Consider the following 23561-nt stretch of genomic DNA (forward strand, 5'->3'; position numbering starts at 1 on the left):
ATCGGGTTGGCCCATTGAGGTTTTCATCGTTGGCTATAACCTCGGCACAATAGGTGTTATGAATCTCGTCCAAGGTGGCCGGTGGGAATTTCATCAGTCGGTTGAGTAGCTTTCTGGTCGCCCTCGACCCTTCTCTGTTTAACCCGTTCTGGAAAGCTACTACATCCATTCCTTCAAAGATATTTGGTAAGGTCATCCTTACCCTATTGAACCGGGCTAGGAAGTCCCTCAGCCCTTCCCCTATGGATTGTCTGATGGCGAAGATGTCATTTACCCCAGTTTCAGCCTTCTTAGCTCCGGCATGTGCTGTTACGAACTTGTCCGCTATCTCCTCAAATATTTCTATGGAGTAGGCCGGCAGCTATGAATACCACATCAATTCTCCCTCTGTGAGGGTTTCACCGAATAGTTTTAACAGGATGGAGGACACATGTTCTTTGGTAAGGTCGTTTTCCTTTACTGCGAGGACGTAATGGGTCACATGGTACTCGGTATTAGTCATCCCATCATAGATTCTGAGGTACGGGTTCGGTATGGCATGAGGGGTTGCTTCTTACCTATACGGCTGCTCTACAAACCTATCGCCATCTCTTTTTGGTATTAATTTGGGGGCACTTGGTATCTTGTCTACCCGTTCTTGATGCTTTTTCATCTGTTCCTTGAGTGTCATGTTCTTGTTCTCCATCTCCTCCATTTTTTTAATACAGTGGTGAGGACGCCATCACTTGCACTATCAGAAGTCCTATGGGTATTACCTGAAGTTGGAGGGTTTAGTTGGTCGTCCTGCCCACTCCTATGTTGGGCTGCAAGGGCCTTTGGGATTTCCAAGATCATGCACGGGACATGCTTACTCATTACGCTAACCAATGTGTCAGTTAGCCAGGCCTCTAGGAGTTTTTTTATGGTGGGTGGTGCTCCTTCCTCCGGGGACGTGGAAGCTTATTTTGCGTTGGGTTTGGTCGTGCTACAGAAAGGTGCCGATGACTTTCTTAGCCTGGGGGATGGCGTAGGGGCCATTTCCTCGTCCTGAGTTTTGTACCTTTCATCAATGGAACTCATTAGATTGAGCAGGGTGTTGTCTGCCGCTCCAGCTCCCTTTCCTCGGTCGATTCTTCCATGGTTACCTGCCATGGAGTTTTTGTATGCAAAGAAAAAGGGATAGTCTTATAGTGTACTAGGTTAGCAAGTTATGAACGTTGTAGATCTGAATGAAAACTAATAGTTTGACTATGAAATCCCCACACATGGGGCCAAAGTGTGTGACCCAAAAAATGAATTTTGATTTTATACAATTAGATTTATTGAAAAATATGATTAATCATAGTCAATATTAATATCCAAAGATAGATATAATATTTTTACGGTGAGTATTCAACATATAACATTAAAGAAGACAACCTAGGATAATAATTGAGCAATAATGACTTGAAAATATAAATGAGGGGGGAAATGACAATCAAATAGCAAATGAGACAAGGATAACCCGACAAAGATGAGTTCCTTGAGTGTCTTTCTGATAATGATGAATGGTGATAAACAATCGTATATTCCGAGAGAAAAGGGATAAAAGAAGAAAAGTGTCAAGTCAAGCTTTATTTCTATTCAATCTTGTACAGAGAATGTTGGTGAAATTCTTTACAAAAGGTCCAATCCCCTTTCTGATCTACATATCTTCACATTTATAAGGGCGTATGGGCCACAAAACCCTATATAGTACCATCAGAAGAGAATATCCATAGAATATTCTCTAGGAAATTTAGTTCTAATGATGGACGTCACTTCGTGCTGAGAATGGATGCTTGTCATCGTCCTCGTCTTCTGCCAAGCCAGTTCGACCTCGGCAGCGCTTTATCCTTCACCCTTGATCTCGACCTTTTGGAGTCATCTCGACGCGCCACCACAGTCGTAGGTTTTATTACAGTTGACCGAGTTAAATATGTCACATGAAGTTTTTACCTACACAATAGGAATGACAATAGTATTGGATACTTGTTTTTTAGCTTTGCAATGGTTTAAATAATAGTCAAGTAATTAGGACTTTCTAGTTATACTTATTTAGCATGATTTAATACTTTTAGTTTATGATAATTTTTATTATGGTTTATTAATTAGCATATTTATTTATTTGTAATTTTATAATCTTTATTGTTGAATATTTTAGTATAATGGCATAACTTATCTTACATTTTATGTTATTTTTTTGGAAAATATTTTATATAGTTGCATCTTACTAGGATTAAAGAAATATTTGGAGCACAAGTTATACGTTTTGTGCGATGAAGACTTTACCAGAAAAAACTCGTAAAACCCGAGAACACCAAAAAAAAAATCGAGAAAACCGAAATCTAAAAACCCGAGTTTTGTTGGTCTTGTGTGGTTTGTAAATTTTAAAACCCTACATAGTTAATTTGATTGGTGATTTAATAACTCGAATCAGGCCGACCTATGTACACCCCTATTTTATATATGACGGTGTCTCTATCACTAACCGAGAAGCCATGTTTATGTACAATATTTCAAAATTGAAGTGTATGGTAATTTGGTTTAGTACACAATCCATGAGACTAGCCAAGCATTATTGATTAGGCGCTAGGAAAACTTACGTACTCTTTATTATTAAAAAATTTCTTATAGATTGAGCTATGTTAATTTCTTGACTCTTTTCATATTTGTCTGTAACTCACTAAAGGCGGAGGGAAAAAAAAAGAATGTACAAACTACAAACGAGATATCCAGCAACAAAAAGCAGGAAAAGAGTTGAATAGAGGAATTTCCAAGCATTTGATATCTAGCCAGCTAAATTAGGATTTATAAGATTATCTAAATCAACGAGATGAAGTTATACTACATAATTTAAAAGTAACCAACCAAGTAATCCGCATAGCATTTCAATGAAAATAAGTAAAGTATATTCTAACAAAAATATCTTCTGTTCGTTCATCACTTGTTTACTTACCTTAAAATTTTGGATTTAGATACTATCAAACTCGATGAAGTTAAAAATATAATAAATCGGTGTGCGAAGCATCCCGCATCCAAAGGGGTTTGATGTACTAACATATCCCGATGCAAGTATCAGTGGCTAATTGCATGGCTCGAACTCATGACTTATAGATCACACGAAAATAACTTTACCGTTGATCTAAGGCTCCCCTTCTAAATTCCTATATTCATTATTTGGTTGATAGCTTCCTTACCAGATGAGATCATCATTATATTGTCAAGACAAAAAGAAAGAATTTGGAGTTAGGTGTTAAACTACCCTTCCAACAAGTTCATCTATTCTCAACCACTCAAACCTAAATAACATTAGTCCATAACATAACTCAACTCATAAGCTATTTCAAGTAAATAAGCCTTTATGATCTTATGTAGTTATTTATTAGGTAATCTAACTAAAGTTCACCTGTAATATATAGTGTATATATGTGTGTGTGAATATGTTCCCCTTTCTCATCATTCTTCTCATATTATTCCAAATATGGCAAAGCCACTTCTAATTTTTGTAATTTTGATTCTAAGTCTTATATTTTCATGTTCAGCTACTAACTACATTGTGGGTGATAGTTCTGGCTGGGATATTAGTACTGATCTTGATACATGGTTAGTAGGAAAGAAATTCAATGTTGGTGATGTTCTTGGTAAGTATTATTATATACTATTTCAACATGGGTTTAAATTAGTATACACTTACTGTATACTATTTGTGCAATTTAACCAATCATAACATGTTATTAGTATGTTCTTATCGGTTTAATATCTGGTATGGGGGGTCATCGGCCCACACAATATTAACTCATTTTTTTAGGGGGGGGGGGGAGGGGTCTAGGTATCTTGCTACCTTGGGCTCTTGAGCATCGCCTATGCATTGCACTACAACACGGGCCTGGCGCACCCCACTAAAAAAATAAATACAAAAAAAAATATTATTAGTCTACTACTTCCTACATTATGTATGTTATATACAAAAAATTTATAAATTTTATACACTTTTTCGGCTACCGAATATAAATAATTTCTGGCACGGGATAAAAGTGAAAAAAGTCCAATTTTTTTTGGGAGGGGGAGAGGGAAGGGGGGAATCCATTAAGGTAACTTGCTACCTTAGGCTCTTGAGCGTCGGTTGTGCATTGCACTACAGCACGGGCCTGGCGCACCCCGCTAAAAAAATTTAAAAAAATAAAAAAGAAATGTTATTAGTCTATTTCCTACGTTATGAGGGTACACAAAGCATAAACTCTTTCAATATTTGATGATCAATAATTTCATTTGATCTTAGTTTTATCGATTTTTTCCTTTTTTGCAGTGTTTCAATATTCGTCGTTCGATAGTGTGTCTGAGGTAACGAAGGAGAATTTCGAGGGGTGCAACACGAGCAACGTGCTAGATTCTAGTAAAAATGGGAACACATCTTTCCCATTGACAACCCCAGGGGACAGATATTTTGTTAGTGGGAATAGGCTACATTGTCTTGGAGGAATGAAACTTCATGTAAATGTAGACAATTACATTGCAGCATCACCAGCTGCAGCACCAGAAGCAGAAGCAGGGGCCTCATTTCCTTCTTCTAAGAGCAATAATCCCTCAGTTGTTCCTAGTTTTGCATTGTCCAATCATGTTAGATTGGATTCTCTACTCCTTATAACTCTTGGCCTTTTGTCCTTGGCAATTTCACTAGTGTAAAGTTGAGGATTTTCACATTTTGAAGGTGTATTTTGACTTGTTTGATTTTTTGAATTTTACTCGAGGGCAGACTTATGCCTTCAGCAGCCGGTGCTGGCGCACCCGATGCTCCAAGCTCGAGTTACAGTATATACAAGGGCGGATATAGAGTAGTGGCGTCGGATTCATCTGAACCCATAACTTTTGACGTAGAGTATAAATTTATATGTAAAAATTCATTAAATTGCAACAAATAGTAGGTATGAACTCATAAGTTTAAAAATATAATGGGTTCAATATAAGAGTCTTAAAGGTTGAAACCATAAAATTTAAGTCATGGATCCGCATAGGCAGATTTAATGCTTTATTAATTGTGCACGTGCACCCATGGTCATTCTGCCAAGTATTTTATGTACATATTTCCTAGAATTGATCAAATATAACTTGATGGCGCCTATGCTCCAAAAATGCTGAATTGTGCACTTGGTTGGGTGTTGAATTAATAACCCAAAGGATCAAGGATTGATTTCCACTTAGAACTTTTTTTCCTTCTTTTTATTGATGGTGTACCCTTGTTCTAAAAATCCTAGATCCGCCCTTCTTTTTATTGATGGTGTACCCTTGTTCTAAAAATCCTAGATCCGCCTCTGTGTATAGTTGAAAACTTTTAAAAGTATACGAGTATCTTAAGTGCATCCATTGTTATAGAAGAGCGATGCGTCCAATGTGTTACTTTACACTCGCTGGTTTAAAATCATGGATTCGCCTCTGTTTTTACTTTATTTAATTGGAGATGATTTCATTCCATAATATTTCATCTTCTTTTTCTTGTTTCCCTTCTCCTAATGTGAGAGACATTAAACAAACTTCAGACACTTCACAAGCAAGCACCATACATAGTCAAAAACTTTGTGTGATGTATTTACTCCTTGTGCTGCCCATAAGGCAGAAAATGTTGCTGACCAGTTACGTATAAAGAGCCAAAATAGAAACCAAGAGAACCAAAAGAAATAGAGAAACAGAAAAGGGTAAAATCTAGTACCACATGCATACACATTCATTTTTAGGTAAAGTGAATTCGTGACCAAATCTACCTATATCAATCAAAGGAAGCAAATATGTTGATACACCTAAAGTCATCTCCACTTCTACCGGCCAATTAATAATTGCAGGGTTTGATTCATTTTTTTCTCTTCTTCTGTCTCTTTTTTGGAGGTGTAGTTTTACTTGTTTGCTTCCTCTACATATCTTTTAGGTTTAATTTTGAGAATTTTACTCTAATATCCGATATCCCAAGCTCAGTAGCACAAACACTCCCTACCAAGTAGTGCTCAATTCCCAAGGCTCAAACCCGAGAGCTCTGGTTAAGGGTCGTTAACCATCCCGCCACACCACTTGGTGGTTGGTTCCTCTCTGTTACTCAGTCCCATTGTTAATTTCACCTTTTCTACTATTACCATGTAGCCCAGAATTCTGCTTCTTATATCCCTTACAGTAATCAACTTATGATAGAAGAAACAAAAAAAAATTCAGAAGATATATCTGGAAAGACGGTATCATCAACTTATATGATTTCATTTCCATTAAATAAATACATATCAAAGGGAAGTTTCACTCATATCAGGGTATAAACACATGAAGAGGAAGTTCTCAGTGGCATCACAACCTATGCAAATATGAACAATGTAAACGTAAAAACTGGTCAATAGAAAAAGGCATGAATAATATAAAGTGGTATTATTAAGGTTGCCAAATTCCAACAAGTCGTATCAACAAAATTGGCGAAATATTGAATCGCCTATCTTACAACTGCAGGCTAGGTAAGCAACTACATCTACTCTGGATCCAAACTACAGTACAGGTAGCTGTTGCTTATGATTATGGTCCCTCTATCTCTATGTATTAGCTTTATCCATGAAAAGAATCAAGAACTCTCCAATCAGAGATTAAACCACAGGATCGAGCCGCTACTGATACACCCCCACACCAGTAGAAACAGTTGCTTGCATACATGATTTACAGTTTATCCAACTCAGTATTGTAATAATGCAACGAACCTTGTCGAGTTCCCCGTATGAATACTTAGAACTTGAGTTACTTCCGCCATCTATCTGGAGCAGAAGCACTCTCCTAGTATTGGATCCCCACCATTATCAGCAAGAGAACGAGGTTTCCTACAACGGATTTCGTGTCAAAAAATCATTAACTGCGAGACTGGCATCTCCATGTGACACAGCATCTTCAGGTTCTGGCATGTAGAGACTTGACACAGATGCCTGCGCATTTAGGAACAAATGAACCATCAGCATATAACATTTTGGGGAAGAAAACAAAAAAAAGAGTTAAACCAAAAAGAATGCACAGAGATTGGACCAAGTTAAGATGCTAAAATAATGTCCCCAGATCATAACATATAGATAAACAGTTTTTTTGGGGTAAATAATCTACAAAAACAGTTGTTAAGAAAGAAATGTAATTCTCAATAATCATTGAGAAAAGAATTATTCTGGAATAGCAGAGTAAGAGGAGCAAAGGAATAGGGTTGACACCATTTATACATGATGGAAACAACACAAGAAAAATCGAGCTCATGAAGTTAAAACAATCAAGACAATGTCGCTGAGAACAATGAAGTAGAACACCTACAGATAGATACTGTGGAAGTCAAAGTTCAAGAATTCGTATTCAAATTGCAAGTCTCAAACAGAAAGGAGAAAGGAACCTGAACTTCATGAACCGGTTAGGAGCGATCCTCAGGTGTTTCAGATTCTTTTTTTTAATTCTTTTTATTTCATGACCAAGAAATCCCCAGTGACTAAGCTGGCCCAACCCCAGTTGGCCAACAGGTTCGAAACTAGGGAGAGTATGAGCCCATCCCTCTATTCTAACAAAAGTACCTGGCTCCTTGTCAATGGCAAGTTTCGACCTTGCGACATGTACCCTATTGATGACAACATGACCATGAACTTGCATCATTAAGAAGACCGGAAGGCTTTACAGAGGGTTGATCAAGAGTTGACCAAGTTTGGGTTGACCAGTGTTGACCACATTGACCAAGACTTAACCATAGAAATTTCTGTGATGTCTCAAACATGGTGGTTCTACTACATGCCCCATGACTACTTTAGTTATGTTAAGTACTTGGACTTGGGCCCAAGACCATTGTTTAGGTAATAGTATAAGTTTGAGTAATGTAGGGTTTTTACCTTTTTTTGGTGATACGTTTATGTGAGGCTCTGTAAAGACCTTTTGGATGCTTGAAGAACTCCTTGGGGTGCCATTGAAGGTATAGATCTTCTTCCTTTATCTTTGATATCTTTGGATCAATCGCTACGTAATTACGATGTAATTAGTTTATATACTAATTGTGGCCTATTTCTATCAATTTGGTTCCTAGATCATATCTTTCTATCTCTTCTTCTGACTCTATTCTTATTTTCTTAGAGAATTTCCCTTGTTTACTATTTCTTTCAGTCATCACCTATCCACACATCCTTGTAGAGCAGTTTGCATTAGATCCATATAAATCAGGAAGCAAACGCACCTTTGCATCAAACTGCATCTCTCCAGAATTATCGGAAGTGAGGCATGCACCATGGGCTTTCAGCCATTCCATACAATCCTCCACCCCATCTGCGTCCTCACTTTCTTCAGTTGTCAATAAGACACTTGTGAAGCCTAAAACCTGAGCAATGTAGGTGACCGGAACAGTAGGACGATATGAATGAGACATACATCTAACAGCCGCATATCGTATTTTTTCAGCATATAAATCTGCAAAGAACGAGTATACATCATCAAATTTTAGCATTATTAATGCAGTAGCTAAATTTGCACCATTCAGAACAAAACACACCCATAAGACAAGTGTTAAGGTTAGGAGCTGTCTTGTATAATCTGAAAAAGGCAACATAGTTTCCAGAGGACACAGCTGCTCGAACTGATAAAGCATGTTTGACAGCTTCGTTCTCTCTGGCCTCTGCTGGTAATCTGGAAAAGAAAAATGCACAACAAAATACTTTAACATTCCACATTTGATAAGAGGGGATAGTTCTAACCATGTTTTGAGCAGATTTTCTCAAGCTACCAGCACCCAGGTGTATGAAAATTTGACAGGATGGCCAAATATACTATGAGTTAAGACAAAGAAATGGTATTTACGCCATAGAAAGACCACCATTCAATTTCGCTCTGTGGCACTATGTCACCTTTTGCAATATACAAATAAACTCCATAAAATTATGGACTAAATTGTGGCATTTGAGATTTCCATCCAACTTAAACATAGCTTGATGCCCTTTTTTTGTAGGTCATTTCGGAAACCACCTTTCCATCTTCTCTGCGCACTCATTATCTCTTCTGTCTTCTTCCACCACCCCCTTCCCACTACCACCAACACCAAAGCCAATCCCTTCCCACCTCAAATCTCTATCTTCTTCTTTCTTTTGGTTTTCTTTCTTCCCTTTTCGTTTTTCGGTCCATTTTATTTACATAACTGAAGGTACGAAACAAATTAAGATGAACAGGGGAATAGACACTCTTCTCCTAAATTATACACGAGCTAATCTGTTCCGATTTAGTCTAACTTTGACAAGCTTATGTGCATATTAAGGCCAAAGAGTGAAAAGGTATACTTTCAGAGGCAGGGATTGAAGTGCATGATTTTGATTGCCAGTGAATAATCTTCAATGCAGACTCATAACTAGCTAAAAATATGAGTTGGTGATTCACATTGGCAAAGCATGTCGCACAGCTAAGTCATAACTAGAAGGAAAATATCATAGAGGATTTGTCAACTACATGTGTCTGCTGCAATTTAACCTCACAATCATACTTAAGTTGCAGAAAGTCACCAATGAGATTATGTAACACGCAAATCTAACCAGATTTCTTCTTCCTCTTTTTTTTTTTTTTTTGTATTGCAGATGCCCAAGAAAGTAGACAAAGGATAGCTGAAAAGGACTAATCAGAGGAACTGAGAGAATACTCTTGGTGCTCATGAACAAAATAACAGAAGAGACTGGAAGCAGAGAAATAAGCGGCAGAACAAGTGTGTTGCAGAAGTTCCCCAAAAAAGTATGCAAGAATGGCAGTACAGTAAGCAGTTGACTAACCTAGACATTGCTAATGGCAGATCTCTGTTGTTACTAGAGTGCAAAATCACACAGAGTAAATTATATGCTGCAAATTCCATATCGCATCCCTTGATTCCTTCTGCATAAAGTGTTTTTAGCTGTGACTGACACTGCATATACCAGAACTAAGAGAGTAAGTCCAAAAGTAACATTGAAGCAGATATGCCAATGATGTCTTTGCAACAAATTGCACGTTTAAAATGCAATTTAAAATTGCAGTTGCTCCAGCATGCACACTCATTTAAAACAAGAAAAAGACTGAAAAGTTTAAAAAACAACTCAAGGGGATAGTTCAGAAACAACTTTTCAACAACACCAAATGATCTCAGGGAGGAGATGGGGAACATCTACATCTCTTTAATCAAAATAAATAACCAACTAATAATATAAATATACTGCTCACAACACACTACTGCTTTGCTTATTGATGATGACCAAAGAAAGTAGAATGCTAACAGAAAGAATCTGCCAGCTAGAAAAGAACTAGGATATAGGTGAAACCGGGGAAAACTGTAGGCAGTCATCCAATCCAGTAATGCCAAAGTACAAAAGCATCAGGAAGGAGTGACCCAACGTTAGTAGCAAACACCAAGTGAGACAGTGTCATTTATGTATCTGGAGACATAATTCAATATAAGGATTTATTTTTGGCATGAAGTGGACCATTCTTATACCAGCAGCCCCCCTGAATCATTGGCTGTAAGAAATATAATGGCAACACCACCAAATAATTTTTTTTAATCCACCAAATAATCATATTGCATTTTACCAGCTTAACTTTCCTTGCATGTAATGCAGGTGTATAAAAGGATTTGAACCATGGGAAAAGGCAGTATAAATTATATCCTCAGAGAGCCAAAAACAATTCACCCTGATATACTTGAACTTCTGGACTGGAAGCCCCAGTAAGGGATTTCACTAAAGACCAAATACTACAGCTTAGTATACAAATTTGACTTGAAAAGGATCCAGCATCTAATAATACATCAAATGAAGAAGAGTCGAACTAAAACATAAATGGAGTGGGAATACTTTCAAACACGTTAACCTACCAGAAGCTTCATAGAAAGATTAAGAAGCTTCTGAGAAGTTATGTCAAATTCTGAGATGTTCCCACCACGGAAAGGACATACCTGATTATACTCTGCCAAGTCCCCAACTTCTATTGCCAATCGACCATGTGTTTCATACACCTGAAACGGAAGGCAGAAGAAGAAGATATTAACAAGAAAGAACAATACAACTTCTACAATATGAAAAGATCATACAGATCATTTTCAGAAAATATCTTCAGAGCCTAAAAGTGCCAGAGTATATGATGACAAAAATTTTATAACTTGCTCCATTTGTAATGTGCAAGAGCATAAGGAAAATACCTTGACTGTTAATTCGTTGCGTATGCGTTGGACTGTAAGATCTTGGCGTATTGATTTTAACTGATCACATTTGTAAAGGTAGTTTTTGGGAGAGCTTTGAACCATATTTAACGCTTTTTCCAAGACTTCTTCTGGTCTCACCTGCAAAAGCAGAATTACATTTGAGAAATCATCAACACTTGCAAAGTGAAGAGTGTTGACAGACATAATGCATTCCCCTTAAATCTCAAGCAATGACAGAAAGGATCAACAAGTCTACCGTTGCAGGATCTGGTGCAGAAGTAAGACGCAAGTAGCGTTTCTCAATTTCCTGGCATGTTCCTTTGACAGTAAGTGCATCCCAATCAATATCTTCGACAGCATGGTTACCATTTTCCTCAATGTTTCTGCTAAGCACCAAAGCAGTAGCCCTTCTTGCGTACACATTTCCAGCTCCATCATTTCTGGATCGAATATCATTACTTGCTACTCGACTTCCATGCCCTCTTTCAAAACGCTTCGATCGGTTTTCACGTCTCTTTCTTTCCTCTGGAGTATCTGTCGATGCTACTGCAGCAGACTTATGGGCCGACTGACTACGTTCCTTATCACTATCACTGGATGCCTCACCATTATCTGCCGTATCCATTCCGTCACCAACACACTGCCTCTTAGCTGGCCTAAAGACATCAGTTTTGAGGGTTTTCCGCTGTGGTAAAGAGAATTTCATATGACTCGAATTATTCACCTTGTTATCTGACTTTCCACCTGAAAACTGTTCAAACTCACTCAAATGAGAGACATTTTATTTGGTCATATGGATCTAGTGCCAAATTGTCAGAAGCCAACAGGTTAAAACACCCCCAGGCTACAAATGTAAGCAGCACTAAGCCAAAAAAGACCAGTATCAGATGTGCCAAGCTCATGCAGAAAACCTTAATTAGGTCAGGACAGAGTTCTACTTACGTACCTTTACCAACAATTTAACATCTATTAACACAGTAATAGGTCCAGAATGATCTTGCCTAATAATGAAGTCCATTTGGTTCATGCAACAACAAACATACCCGGTGTATTCCCACAAGTGGGGTCTGGGGAGAGTAGTGTGTACGCAGACCTTTGGTTCATGCAATGCGATGAAAAACACAGTATGCTACCTAACCCAAAAAGCAGTCGCTGGTAGATTTCACTTAATAGCATACCGTTAATATGCTCTAAGAAACCTGGACAAAATGAATAGTCTTTTCATGAATTATGGAGGATTCTAAGAAAATAGGCTTTGGATAATATAATTTCCAATCTCTGCCACAATTCACAATAAGATTATGATAAAAGGGACAAGATGGCATGGAAGTCGAGTAGCAAGTAATGATATTCAACATTACTTGCTACTCAACATCTCTTTTTTTGGCCGATACTATGCACATTCAGATTTGCCAATACGCCAGACAAAAGGGACAAAAATAATCAGGATCAGTAAACCAGGGAATGGGCCAGAACAGAAAGTAGATTCACGAAGCTGGAGAATCCTAGAGCTGAGAAATAAACCAGTCAACAACCTAGACCACCTCTTAGCTTCTTCTTTTAAGGCAAGAGGCTGAAGCTGGTGAAAATAGAAAGAGAGAACTGGAAAAAAAATTCTTCAAAGGCAGAAAACCAATACCTGTCTGTTCCAACTCCCATACTTAGAAGCATCAGGAGTGACTGATGCGGGTTGAACAGTTGGTTTCTCCTCTACTAAAGGCTCCCACCTACTTTTGTATCGCCTACTAGGACTTCTTTTACTTGTTGGAGATGAAGAAACTGGAGCGGAGAATATTATTCTTCTGCAGAGAAAAAGATAAAATCCAAATAATCCCTTGAATTTTGTCAAAGATAAATAAATATGAGAGCAAATCCACCAGCATCAACAGCAAAAGGCTCATGATCGCGATTCTGTACCCTAATCCGGGAAACTACACTATATATGCTGAAGCATTTCGTTTTTGACTGTTAACAAATACTTCAGCCAAAAAACAAATTTTAAATGGTAAAAGGAAGAGGAGCATGCTGTTTGATACTAACTACTATCGGCAAAACTTATTACGTTTAGCAATTGCGGTAAGATAGCAACCATAAGCTAGGTGAAGTTCAAATGCAGAGATAAGATACTGTGATTAGTCCACATCCCACAAAAAGATGCAGTAATTAGTCCATTCATGCTCTATGACAGCTACTTTGGTAAGTCACACGCGCGTGCACTGTACAGATTTAGATATTCGTGTAAGCACATAGCATGTGCATGCACATGGTTTGCATAGCAGTTTTGAGAAGAGTGAGGTAGCATACTCTTTGTTATCTGCATCCACACTGGGCATGGGGAAAAGAGGCTCAGTGTCCCAGTCTCTCGTATGAAGTGTACCATCAGCAGTTGCCTTTTTGATAACCTGCAGATTATGGTACATTTAAGTAACAAAAGGACAAGGCAAAGAACCAGAACTCGGTAAAACGACATATCATTATAGTGCAAACAGCTCAAGCGTTACTCAATAATATCAAGAAGTCAGATTAGGAAAAGCATAACAAAATGTGAATAAAGGATTTTCTTGGGTCGCATTATGCAATTCAATTCTAGGTGTCATCAAGTGGGAAGACACAAGACATGCTCCCACCAAGACATATAACTCAAACTTTTTTATCACTTTTCCTTATCCAAAGCTGTGAGGACAGGACTGAACATGCCGTTTAAGTAATGAATGTCAACTGGAAACAAATGAACACAATGTCGATGTGGATGGTGAAAGAAAGCAGATTGCTATCAGACAGAATAACCATAATATTCTCTTCAGAAGCACAAACAGCACAAAGTTAGGCTCTCCGTACCCAATAAAGGAACGGAAGCCCTAAGAGGTGGGATACGTAACAGAAAGGGTGAAATTTTCATATAAGGAGGCCGTTGAAAACATAAAAAGAGGGCCCGTATAACATTAGAAAAACTACTAAAACATAGTTCCTTCAAAGGCTCAAACTTAAAAGAGACGGGAGGACTTCAATCTAACAGGGCATACTTCAGTATCTAAAGCACAAGGAACCTTTGTCTTCATTCAAATCCCAATAATGTATTTATGTGCTGAATCAGCCTGTCAAACCTCTAATAAATCATGTTTTAACCATCTTCAAAATCCTTATTTTGGGAAAAGGTCATGTCTATGTAGTGCTAAAAAACGACAACAACAACAACCCAGTAAAATCCCACAGGTGAGGGGTCTGGGGAGGGTAGTGTGTACGCAGACCTTACCCCTACCCTGATGGAGTAGAGAGGTTGTTTCCGATAGACCCTCGGCTCAAGAAAACGAAAAAGACGATAAGAGACGTGTATTCATGTCTCTAATTTGAATTCTTTTTAATTCTACGGCAATTTCATCATCAACACCACTTCTGTTTTTTAGCTGAATGACACTCCTCGCTCTATGTTCTACCATTATTATCTGAAAATATACAATCTGAAAACTCATAAGTCTAGAATTATCTGTGTAGAATGTATTACATGGCAGGAACTGGAAAAGGACCAAGAGAGAAAATTTAAAAATACACTAAGATACCTCCTTCATGACAGCTTGGGATGACACCATTTCAGCATCATCCTTGCAACGAGCCAAAGCCCTTTCAACATAACCACGAAGTGATTTTGGAAAAGCATCAGGCTGCAGACAACAGAAAGATCACGTTGAATACACAAGGAAAATTGACAATCCACTACTCATTTGATGCAATGCAACAAGTACCATGTTACGACATGTCACAATGATCCTAACTAATAGTCACCAGTACAATAAAATACCAAGGTTTCCCAGATAGTGTGGAGACAATACACAAGCAAGAGTAGTTAAACTAACTTCCATCAATGAGACCTAACATTTGAATGATCAATCATAACAACATAGAAGATTGCAGCGTCAAAGTATCATATAGCAAAAAGCTGCCAAGAATATTAACTTCCTTGGATGTTCAAAAAAAACAGTAGTCTTACCAATACTGAGATACTTTGCGTAAGTAATTAGACTAACTTAATACAAAGATAAGAGGTAAAAAAGATTGTGCAAGAAATTAATTAGCTGAAATGCTGTATTTGCAATATGAATGACAATATTAAAGTTAAGAATTAAGAAAGTACAACTATAAAATAAGCAAAAGCATTAAACTTGAGAAGCATAAAATAGGTCAACACTTCAAAATATAAATAATAAAATATTAATAATAATAATAAGTGAAAAAAAAGAAATACGCAACAATAGATGGTATTTACACCACTGCATTTACAAGAAGCCCAACATGCATAGACCAATCAATTAATTATTAACTGAGTTAACAACTTTAGCAAGCCAGCATGTAGTTTTCCACTTCAAAAGCTGCAATGATGCCAAGCAGGAAAAAGTAGTTCCGCTATTCTCCAACCTACTCCTGAAACTTGAACTTAACGAAATTTATAACGGGGAAAAACGTTGCCCAGCTTCTACCATAACAGGATTTATATTTACCCAGAACTTGCATAAATCTCAGTAGATTTGTTCACTATCTCAATCTGTAGATAAATGGATATATAACAGACACGTGTAGATTACCAAGAAAATGATTATCAAATAAAATATATCTTCCACTGAAAGAGCCAAGCTACGAGTGCAATTGTTTTCTCCCGGATTAAATATATGAGCTTGTCCATAGGCGACGCATTTGGAACAACTCAAAAGGTTCTCCTATTACACCAATGGTAGTGAGAGCTTTTAAAAGCCCTTAACTTCATCTGTAGCAAAGCATCCACAACCAACCACCCAAGCTACCAATCCACTGTTTATCAAAATATTTTCTGCATAACTATTCCGCCAATATTGCCAATAGCTTTTTCAAAAATCTCCCTTAGGAAAAGCACACGCATCCAAGAATATATGGAGCACGCGTAATAAATTAAGTTAATCTTGCTGGTGTTAATAAAATGATACCGCTCACCAAATACGCTCTGACAAGTTACTCACCAAATGCACTTGATAAATAATAGATTGTCGGAGGTTCGTTGGCTACTTAAAGGTCTATCTTAGTACTATATCATTCTTGTCAAACATAGGATCATTTGCTATTAAAAGGATTTCCTTAGAACCATATCATTCTTTTTGAAGACAAAGTTAGGTAAGTTATATTAGAGAACAGATCATAAGAAGTCACTTGGCACTTAACCAATTTGAACAGAAGCTTACAACAAATATAACAGAAAGAGACACTAGTTCAGTTAACTTCTAAACTGATCTATATTTATCACTTAACCAATTCTAAGAGAAGCTTACAACAAATATAACAGAGAGGGACGCTAGCTCAGTTAACTTCTAACTGATCTACATTTTGTATTCTTAACCAGCATGACGAAAGATTATCAAGAAGCAAGTGAAAAAAAATGCTCAAGGAAAAGGTGTCTGACCTTGAGAGCATTATCAGCAGCATGAGATGATACTTTTTCAACAGTTTTTGGTAAGGAAACGCTGACGTATGCAGGTTTTGCCGCTGCATTAGTTGTATAGGTTTGCTTATCCAGCTTTGTTAATCCCATGGTCAAAGTTGGAGTTATTCTAGGGTTTGTGGGAATCTGTAGTTTGCTTGCACTGCTCGTGTCTGCTGATGTAACAGTTTGCTGTACGGTGGGCAAGGATGACTGATAACTATGGGGCATCTGATAAGAGGCCTGATATTGTGTGCTTGGTCCTTGAGGACATGAAGAACTTTGTTGAGTAAGAAGATTGTCATGAGAAGGGGTCACGTCTAAAGGCTTTTGACCATAAGACTGTACTGGATCAGGCTGCTGAATTTGGAAAGAGGGAGCCCAATGTTTCCAGTAACTATCATGAACACTGCCACCTACAGCAGGAGACTGACAAAAAACCATTGATAGTTGAGTTCATCAGGCGAATAAAAGAACTCCAAAGTTTGCATAACGTGAAATGAAGAGTAATTTGAAATGGCTTTTCACAGTGTATTGAGTAGTGAAAAGCAAAAAAAAATGAGGGACTCCCTGCTGACTGCAATGACAGTAGATAACATATCTTCTTCTGGTGAATAGTAGGCACTCAACAATACAGGATAGAAGTTGTTGAACATCCAGATTGTCAAAGGTACAGTAAACACAAATGATATTTAGACAGCAGAGTTAAAAGAGCATACAGGTACTGCTTACCAGATCTTTAGCAGCTTGTGGAACAAAAGAAAAACTAAAATAGCAAGTTAACCTAAAATGTGATCCACTTAGGTATGTAAGATTGTATCACTAATTAATTAGAAAGCAGCGTTCTGTAATTATACTAGAGGACTTTCACATTTAATTATTCCAAAATTATATAGCTGGTGTTTCAACTTTAGAAAACCATGTTGTGATTGGGAAATTCCAAGATTGGCTTTCTTGCTAAAAGATCTGGATAAGATGACTTTATTAACTGATGAAGCTGATCAATTACTCTGGCTGAGGCAACAGAATGGTGTTTTTTTCAAATAGGCTCTTGCTACAGTGAGTTAAACAAGGTGCTGAACAGTACAGTCAACTTGCCCTGGAAGATGATATGGAAAACTAAAGCTCCTCAAAAGGTATCCTGCTTTATGTGGTTGTTAGCTTACAATGCTTGTCTGACACAAAGCAATTTACAGAGAAGGGGAATGAACATTTGCAACAGATGTTACTTATGCAACAAGGAGGAAAGTTCAGCAGCCATCTCTTTGTGCATTACACAGTGGCAAGGCAACTAGGGGATCTCTTTTTCAATCTTTTCAACTTGTCTTTGGTCATGCCTTTCACTGTGAAAGACCTGTTGATCGTTTGGGGCAAAAGTGGGATCAGGAAACCAGCAAGAAATCTGTGGGTTACAGTGCCAGCTTGTATCTGTTGGGTTTTGTTGACTGAAAGAAATGCTCGGTGTTTTGAAGGGAAAGCTTTCTCTATACTAATGTTAAAGTACAAACGTCTTTGGTTTTTTGCTTTTTGGTGCTACTCATAGGATGTAAAGGATGAAAACAGTATGTTAGGTTTCATCAATTCACTCAGGAATCGATTTCTGCATAGATAGGTACCCCTCTTTTTGTTATTGCACAGGTGTTTTCCTTGTACCTACAAAGCACTTTCTTAGTCCTTTGCTGTTTATTCTATAATATACTTACCTACCAGTTCAGAAAAAACATATAATTTCAACATGGAAACATAAATAGAAAATACAATAGTTTTAGCCTTGTCAAGTTAAGTATATATATGGATTAGAAAGGGGGGAAAAGAAGAAGAAAAATTTCAACTGTCAAGTTTGACATTTCAATGTGCTAGTGTGTAATCTTCCTTAATGTCAGAGTTCATAATTTTCTAAGGCACCACTTCATAGGGGCACTTGTGAAGTACATCCATCAATCAGAGACACATTCAGTAGACTCACATTTTCTGCATTAGTTTAGTTGAGACACCCATGGTGCCTTGAATGACTCAGGAAAATCCTACTGATATTTCCAAATTTACTTACTAGATGCAAGAATCCTAATATTTATATGAGCATGATACATGCTTTATCATCCATGTTTCCCATCTCTTAGGCTGCTAACACACCAGTTTTGAATTTATATGTGAATTACATGACGACAGGTATTCAAATAGGAGTTTCTAGGCCTGCATAAAAGTTAAGTAATCTAACACTGAGTACAGAGCAACTTATTTGTGAATTGCATGTAAAGGAAAAACCTGCACCGCAGCCGATGCGGACAAACCAGGTTCTGGCTTGCCAGGTGGAGCATAAGATGCCGAGGCTTGGACGCCTGAAGCTGAGTATCCAGCAGGGACGGGGCAACTCAGACTGGATACATTAGAAACAGAAATATTTTCTGTTCCAGGAGCACAGGTGACATCATTTTGTGTAGGGTTGTAATATTCGGCCCATTGCTTGTACTGTTGCTGATACTGTGAAGCTGCAGGGGCTGTGGTCGAACTGTATGCGGCATTTGTATCAGAACTGTAGCTGGGATACTGATGGGAAGTGTATGCCGCATATTGCCCTTCGTGCCATACGTTGGTCTGGTTATTGTAAGCACCACTTGTGTAACCTCCAGATGTCTGGTAATCACCAGGATTGTAGTAAGTGCTTGAATAACTTGCAGGCCCAGCATAAGACCCAGTATTCTGAAATGAGGAAAGGGGCTGATAAGGAGCACCTGTATTTTGATATGCTCCCTGTGGCTGAGAATATGATTGATTAGATTGCTGTTGATAGCCATTATCACCTGTATTTTGATATGCTCCTGATGGCTGAGAATATGATTGATTAGATTGCTGTTGATAGCCATTATCACCTGTATTTTGATATGCACCTGATGGCTGAGAATATGATTGATTAGATTGCTGTTGATAGCCACTATAATAAGCAGCATATCCTGTATTGCTGTAGCCATAAGGATCAGTACTTTGATAGGTGGCATAGCTACTATAGTCTTGCTGTACATTTGTGTCACCGGAACTTGGTGTAGTAGCACTAGTTGCAACATTCAATCCATCTTGAACATTCCTTGAAGGCGGCACAGCTCGTTGGTCATGATCATAACCAGAATGTGAGAGAGCTCCATTTTCTCTGGCGTAGCTATCTGCACTATGTGCCCATGGTGTGACTATAGAATTTGGAGCGGCGTAATATGAAGACATGTGATGTTGGTTTGCATCGACAACCTGATGATTCTATAAAGGAGAAAAGGGATTCCAGTCATATAACGAGAAATCAACCCACCTATCCTGAAAATACTGTGGAACAAAGTACAACAAGAGAGGTACACAATACAGTTCAGGAAGAATAGTAAATATAAGCACGTTAAACGAGCTTTAGTGGCCGGGAATGAAGAGAAGCATTAAATGCTTTCACCATTGAAGTGGAGCAAACTTTTATCACAAGATGCACAATGACCAGAAATTATACATGTAGTGAATGCCCTATCCATAAAAGGCAAGAGCAGACTAGCTTACAGCTTAACAAACTTTTATGCACACAGTTGCGGCTCATAGGAACCAGTTTCTCAACATAAAGATAGTCAATAGTCTTGCATCAAACATGACCTTAACAAGATCTATTTACACTTGTTTCACAATAATGTCCACAACCAGCAACTTAAACATCAACATGCCACACCAATTGACCAAATATAGTATTGCCTTTCATACTTATACTGATGGTTAAACTGACAAGGCTTCTTGATTTATTACTTCCAAACACCACTAGCACAAGACAGTCAATAACATCACTTCAGTATCAGAGATTCTTGAGTGACTTTTCGTAGCTGCATCAGGAATTCTTACCTTTCCGTATCTCATTAGTAACTATTAAAGTTGTATATACATTTCAGAAAGAAAAAGACAAAGAGTATTTATGCAAGTGAGCTAAAATCTAAGGCCGGCATGAGCATGTCAAACATCAATCCTACCCAAAAAAAATTCTTCATATGAAGTAATTGGCTTTTCAAAGAATAAACCTCCCATAAGCCTCTTTGGTCCCATCAAAGGAACCCAGAAATCTCTAACGTGATACCAAAGCTATAACAGATGGCACCTACTCTGCACTAAAACGGTAAAACCTTACCTGTTACACTAAATTTCTCCTAAATTGGTTTCTTATACTTTCTCCTAAGTTAGTTTCATATACTTTCTTCTTAGTTAGTTTCTTGCACTTACTTTCTCCTACCTACTAATTATGTATCGAGCTAAATTTACAAACTCCTGAGGTTATCAGAACAGATATATACTCTCTCAATCCCCAAAAAACGGCAATGTTTTTTTGTTGGTTTAATTATCAAGAATGTGGAACACGCTGGCCCGACTAATCCAGAATGGTACCATGCGAGAAGCCAAACAACTTTTTCTTTAATTATGATCTTTTTGAACAATCTTAAGTACTTTAACTATGAAGTATTTAAACAATTTAGGTTTTTAAATAGTCTCTATATGTGGGGCAGGAAGAGTATTGTATCCGATTTTGACTCTTTGCTAGACCTTCCGTACTCCTTCAGTCTATAGGGTTTTTTTTCATATCTTCGTCTAATAGATCTTCCGCACTCTAATAGTAGGATTTTTTTTTTTCCACCTGTAGGAGGATGTGCTCTTTTTTATTGTATTCTCTCACTATCTTTTGGTACTTCTTTTAATAAAATCTTTTTTTATGTATTCTCTCACTACCTTTTTGGTACTTTTTTTAATAAAACCTTTACCTTTCCATAAATTTAAAAGAAAAACAGATGATTGTGATTTCTAGTACTTCTTATAGTTTTTTAATACAAAATTTTACTTAAAATATTCTGAATTGATGTCCAAATTAAAAAGAGCTTTTAGATGTATTTACCCGTGGCAGATCCAAGTACGGGTTCGCGGGTTTGGTAGAACCCTATAAGTGTGTGAAAAATATAGAGTTAGATAAACATTTTAGAACTCACTCTTCAACTTGAAACCAAAGGTGCCTAAGTTCGGCATCTGCCACTGTGTTTACCCTCATATTCCTAACACCACAATTATTTTTGGTATGGATGGAGTAAATATATAAATAATATCAAAAAGGAAAAACAATAGCAGGACAACCAAAAAACTCACTTATCTAACAACAAAGGAAAAAGAAAAACAAAAAGTTTAATTCCATCGGCCTCATCCCGCCGTTATCTTAGTGTTCATTTTGACAAAATCATCACATATGCTAAGTATGCATAAAGCCAAAAAAACAAGAATATGCGACAAGGAGAAAACTATATGGGCCATAACAATATACATCTTTCAGAAACAAAGTTTGAATAAGAGACAACAACAAATCCAGTTTGATCCCATAAATGGGGTCTGAAAGTTTGAATAAGAGAAAAGAAAGCAAAATTCGGGTGGTTACCTCCTGTGGACTGGGATCCAAAGTGGCCATCGTGTTAGTAGTGCTTCCTTGATTCATCATCCTCTCATTAGCATCCTGCTTAAACAAAAAAAAAATCGCATTCAGACATTTATGACAAAACCCGAAAAAAATAAACAATAAACAGAACACAACTAGCTAAGATTTGAATTGCAACCTAATGGTTACAACTCTACTTATTTACATCGCAGGTGGTTCAAATCCCACAAAAGTTTTCTTTTCTGCACTTCCATCCCGACTATTGCAGAAAAAAAGAAACGAGCTAGGACTGGAATTGCAGCCTAATGTTCACATATATCCACCTACCTGTGTCACCGGTGCACGGTTCCAATCCTCTAAAGGTGTCCTTTCCTAAATTCTATCCCGAACTATTTACATGCTCACCCAGGGGCGGACTAGGCGGATCCAGAATTTAAACTCTAAGGGTTCAGCCTTTAAGGTTTTTAGTATTGAACCTATTATATTTTAAAATATGGTTACAGACCTACTATTTGTTGCAATATTAGTGAACTTTTATACACAAATTTATACACCGCATCGAAAGAACCGAGTACTATAAGGCTGCATTCGCCTCAGGGCAAAGCTATGTAAAGCCGAGGGGATTGGATCCCCTTTATTGGAAATTATATTGCGCAACTAGAGAAAAAAAGGAATTTTTGGGGATATATATAAACTGTTGAATCTCTTGTCTTAAGGTAAAATTCTAGTGTAGTGGCAAAATGATTAAAAAACTTTTAGCTCACAGGTTCAAATTTCAAGTGTAATATTCTAATATTATTTTCCACAACTCACAGGTTCAAAAAAGAAGAACCTAGCTGGGACTGGAATTGCAACCTAATATTCTAAGAAATTTAATATATACAAAAAAAGGAAAATAAAAGGACTAACCGAAATCTGAATAATTCAACAGCTTGAGCATTCAAGGAACGTGGTTACAATCAGCCTCGAATAAAGCAGCAACAAATTGAGAAAAAATAAAACAAAAAGAAGAAGAAAAAACAGAGAATAGATATAAGAAAAAGGAGAAATACAACAAATATGGATTGATTGGGAAGAGAAAGAAGTAAAATTATTCAGATTGAAGAACAGATAGTATTCAATGCAGAGAAGGAGATTTTTGATGTATGAACGTCGGTCGGTAAAGAAAAATTATGGAGATTGAAATAGAAATTTTTCAGATGAGTTGTGTGTATTTATGCGTGACTTGATTTTAGTCGGAAAACTCCCAACCCGATTGACTTATTCGGGTCGTGATTGGGGGTTTGGCCAAGGTTTGTGTCCTTGGTCTGGCGAAGTGCACAAAGTCTTAATGTTAGCTATTTAGACAATAATCTAAGTTTGTAAAGTTTTTATAGTTTAGCTGTTTCATAATTTGAAATTTTAATCACGAATCTAAGTAGGCATTTGGCCATAAATCCTAAATAATTTTTACTTTATTTGAAATTTATTAAGCTGGAATTTTAAATAAAGTTGCGTTTGGTTATACTTTTTGCAAATGAGAG

The 23561-nt window shown here is 37.3% G+C and overlaps 2 protein-coding genes across 5 annotated transcripts; one reads left to right on the forward strand and one right to left on the reverse strand.

Moving 5' to 3' along the window:
* The first annotated feature begins 3448 nt into the window (after positions 1 to 3448).
* LOC107781835 (stellacyanin-like) lies at positions 3449 to 4728 on the forward strand. The gene is made up of 2 exons (XM_016602626.2): positions 3449 to 3641; positions 4307 to 4728. Exons 1-2 carry the CDS (start codon positions 3482 to 3484, stop codon positions 4681 to 4683), a joined length of 537 nt encoding a protein of 178 aa, XP_016458112.1. The 5' UTR covers positions 3449 to 3481; the 3' UTR covers positions 4684 to 4728.
* A 1652-nt stretch (positions 4729 to 6380) lies between these two features.
* On the reverse strand, positions 6381 to 23342 carry LOC107781834 (SAC3 family protein A). Of its 4 annotated transcripts, none has more exons than XM_075227803.1 (15): positions 22948 to 23226; positions 22042 to 22116; positions 19349 to 19865; positions 18882 to 19250; positions 16599 to 17045; positions 14734 to 14835; positions 13481 to 13578; positions 12816 to 12978; positions 11433 to 11927; positions 11174 to 11314; positions 10931 to 10990; positions 9777 to 9907; positions 8519 to 8652; positions 8207 to 8436; positions 6381 to 6938 (listed from the first exon to the last, which is right to left on the reverse strand). In XM_075227803.1, exons 3-15 carry the CDS (start codon positions 19676 to 19678, stop codon positions 6837 to 6839), a joined length of 2802 nt encoding a protein of 933 aa, XP_075083904.1. In that variant the 5' UTR covers positions 19679 to 19865; positions 22042 to 22116; positions 22948 to 23226; the 3' UTR covers positions 6381 to 6836. The 4 variants fall into 4 exon arrangements, 3 of the variants coding, with proteins under 3 accessions (XP_075083904.1, XP_016458110.2, XP_016458111.2); XR_012697944.1 differs by adding an exon at positions 7869 to 7992 and having other exon boundaries at positions 6804 to 6938; positions 18882 to 19865; positions 22948 to 23342; XM_016602624.2 differs by having other exon boundaries at positions 18882 to 19865; positions 22948 to 23342.
* Positions 23343 to 23561: the final 219 nt, after the last annotated feature.

The sequence above is a fragment of the Nicotiana tabacum genome, chromosome 13 (genome assembly GCF_000715075.1).
Source record: "Nicotiana tabacum cultivar K326 chromosome 13, ASM71507v2, whole genome shotgun sequence".
Taxonomy (NCBI): Eukaryota; Viridiplantae; Streptophyta; class Magnoliopsida; order Solanales; family Solanaceae; genus Nicotiana; species Nicotiana tabacum.

What these genes read in the sequence shown, in the direction of transcription:
- LOC107781835 (XM_016602626.2), top strand. Translation starts at nt 3,482, where the DNA reads ATGGCAAAGCCACTTCTAATTTTTGTAATTTTGATTCTAAGTCTTATA. An exon ending in CAATGTTGGTGATGTTCTTG is followed by an intron (nt 3,642 to 4,306) that starts GTAAGTATTATT and finishes CCTTTTTTGCAG; the next exon opens with TGTTTCAATATTCGTCGTTC.
- LOC107781834 (XM_016602624.2), bottom strand. Translation starts at nt 22,101, where the DNA reads ATGATGAATCAAGGAAGCACTACTAACACGATGGCCACTTTGGATCCC. An exon ending in CTGCTGATAATGCTCTCAAG is followed by an intron (nt 14,836 to 16,598) that starts GTCAGACACCTT and finishes TGTTGTCTGCAG; the next exon opens with CCTGATGCTTTTCCAAAATC. An exon ending in CCCAAGCTGTCATGAAGGAG is followed by an intron (nt 13,579 to 14,733) that starts GTATCTTAGTGT and finishes CATAATCTGCAG; the next exon opens with GTTATCAAAAAGGCAACTGC.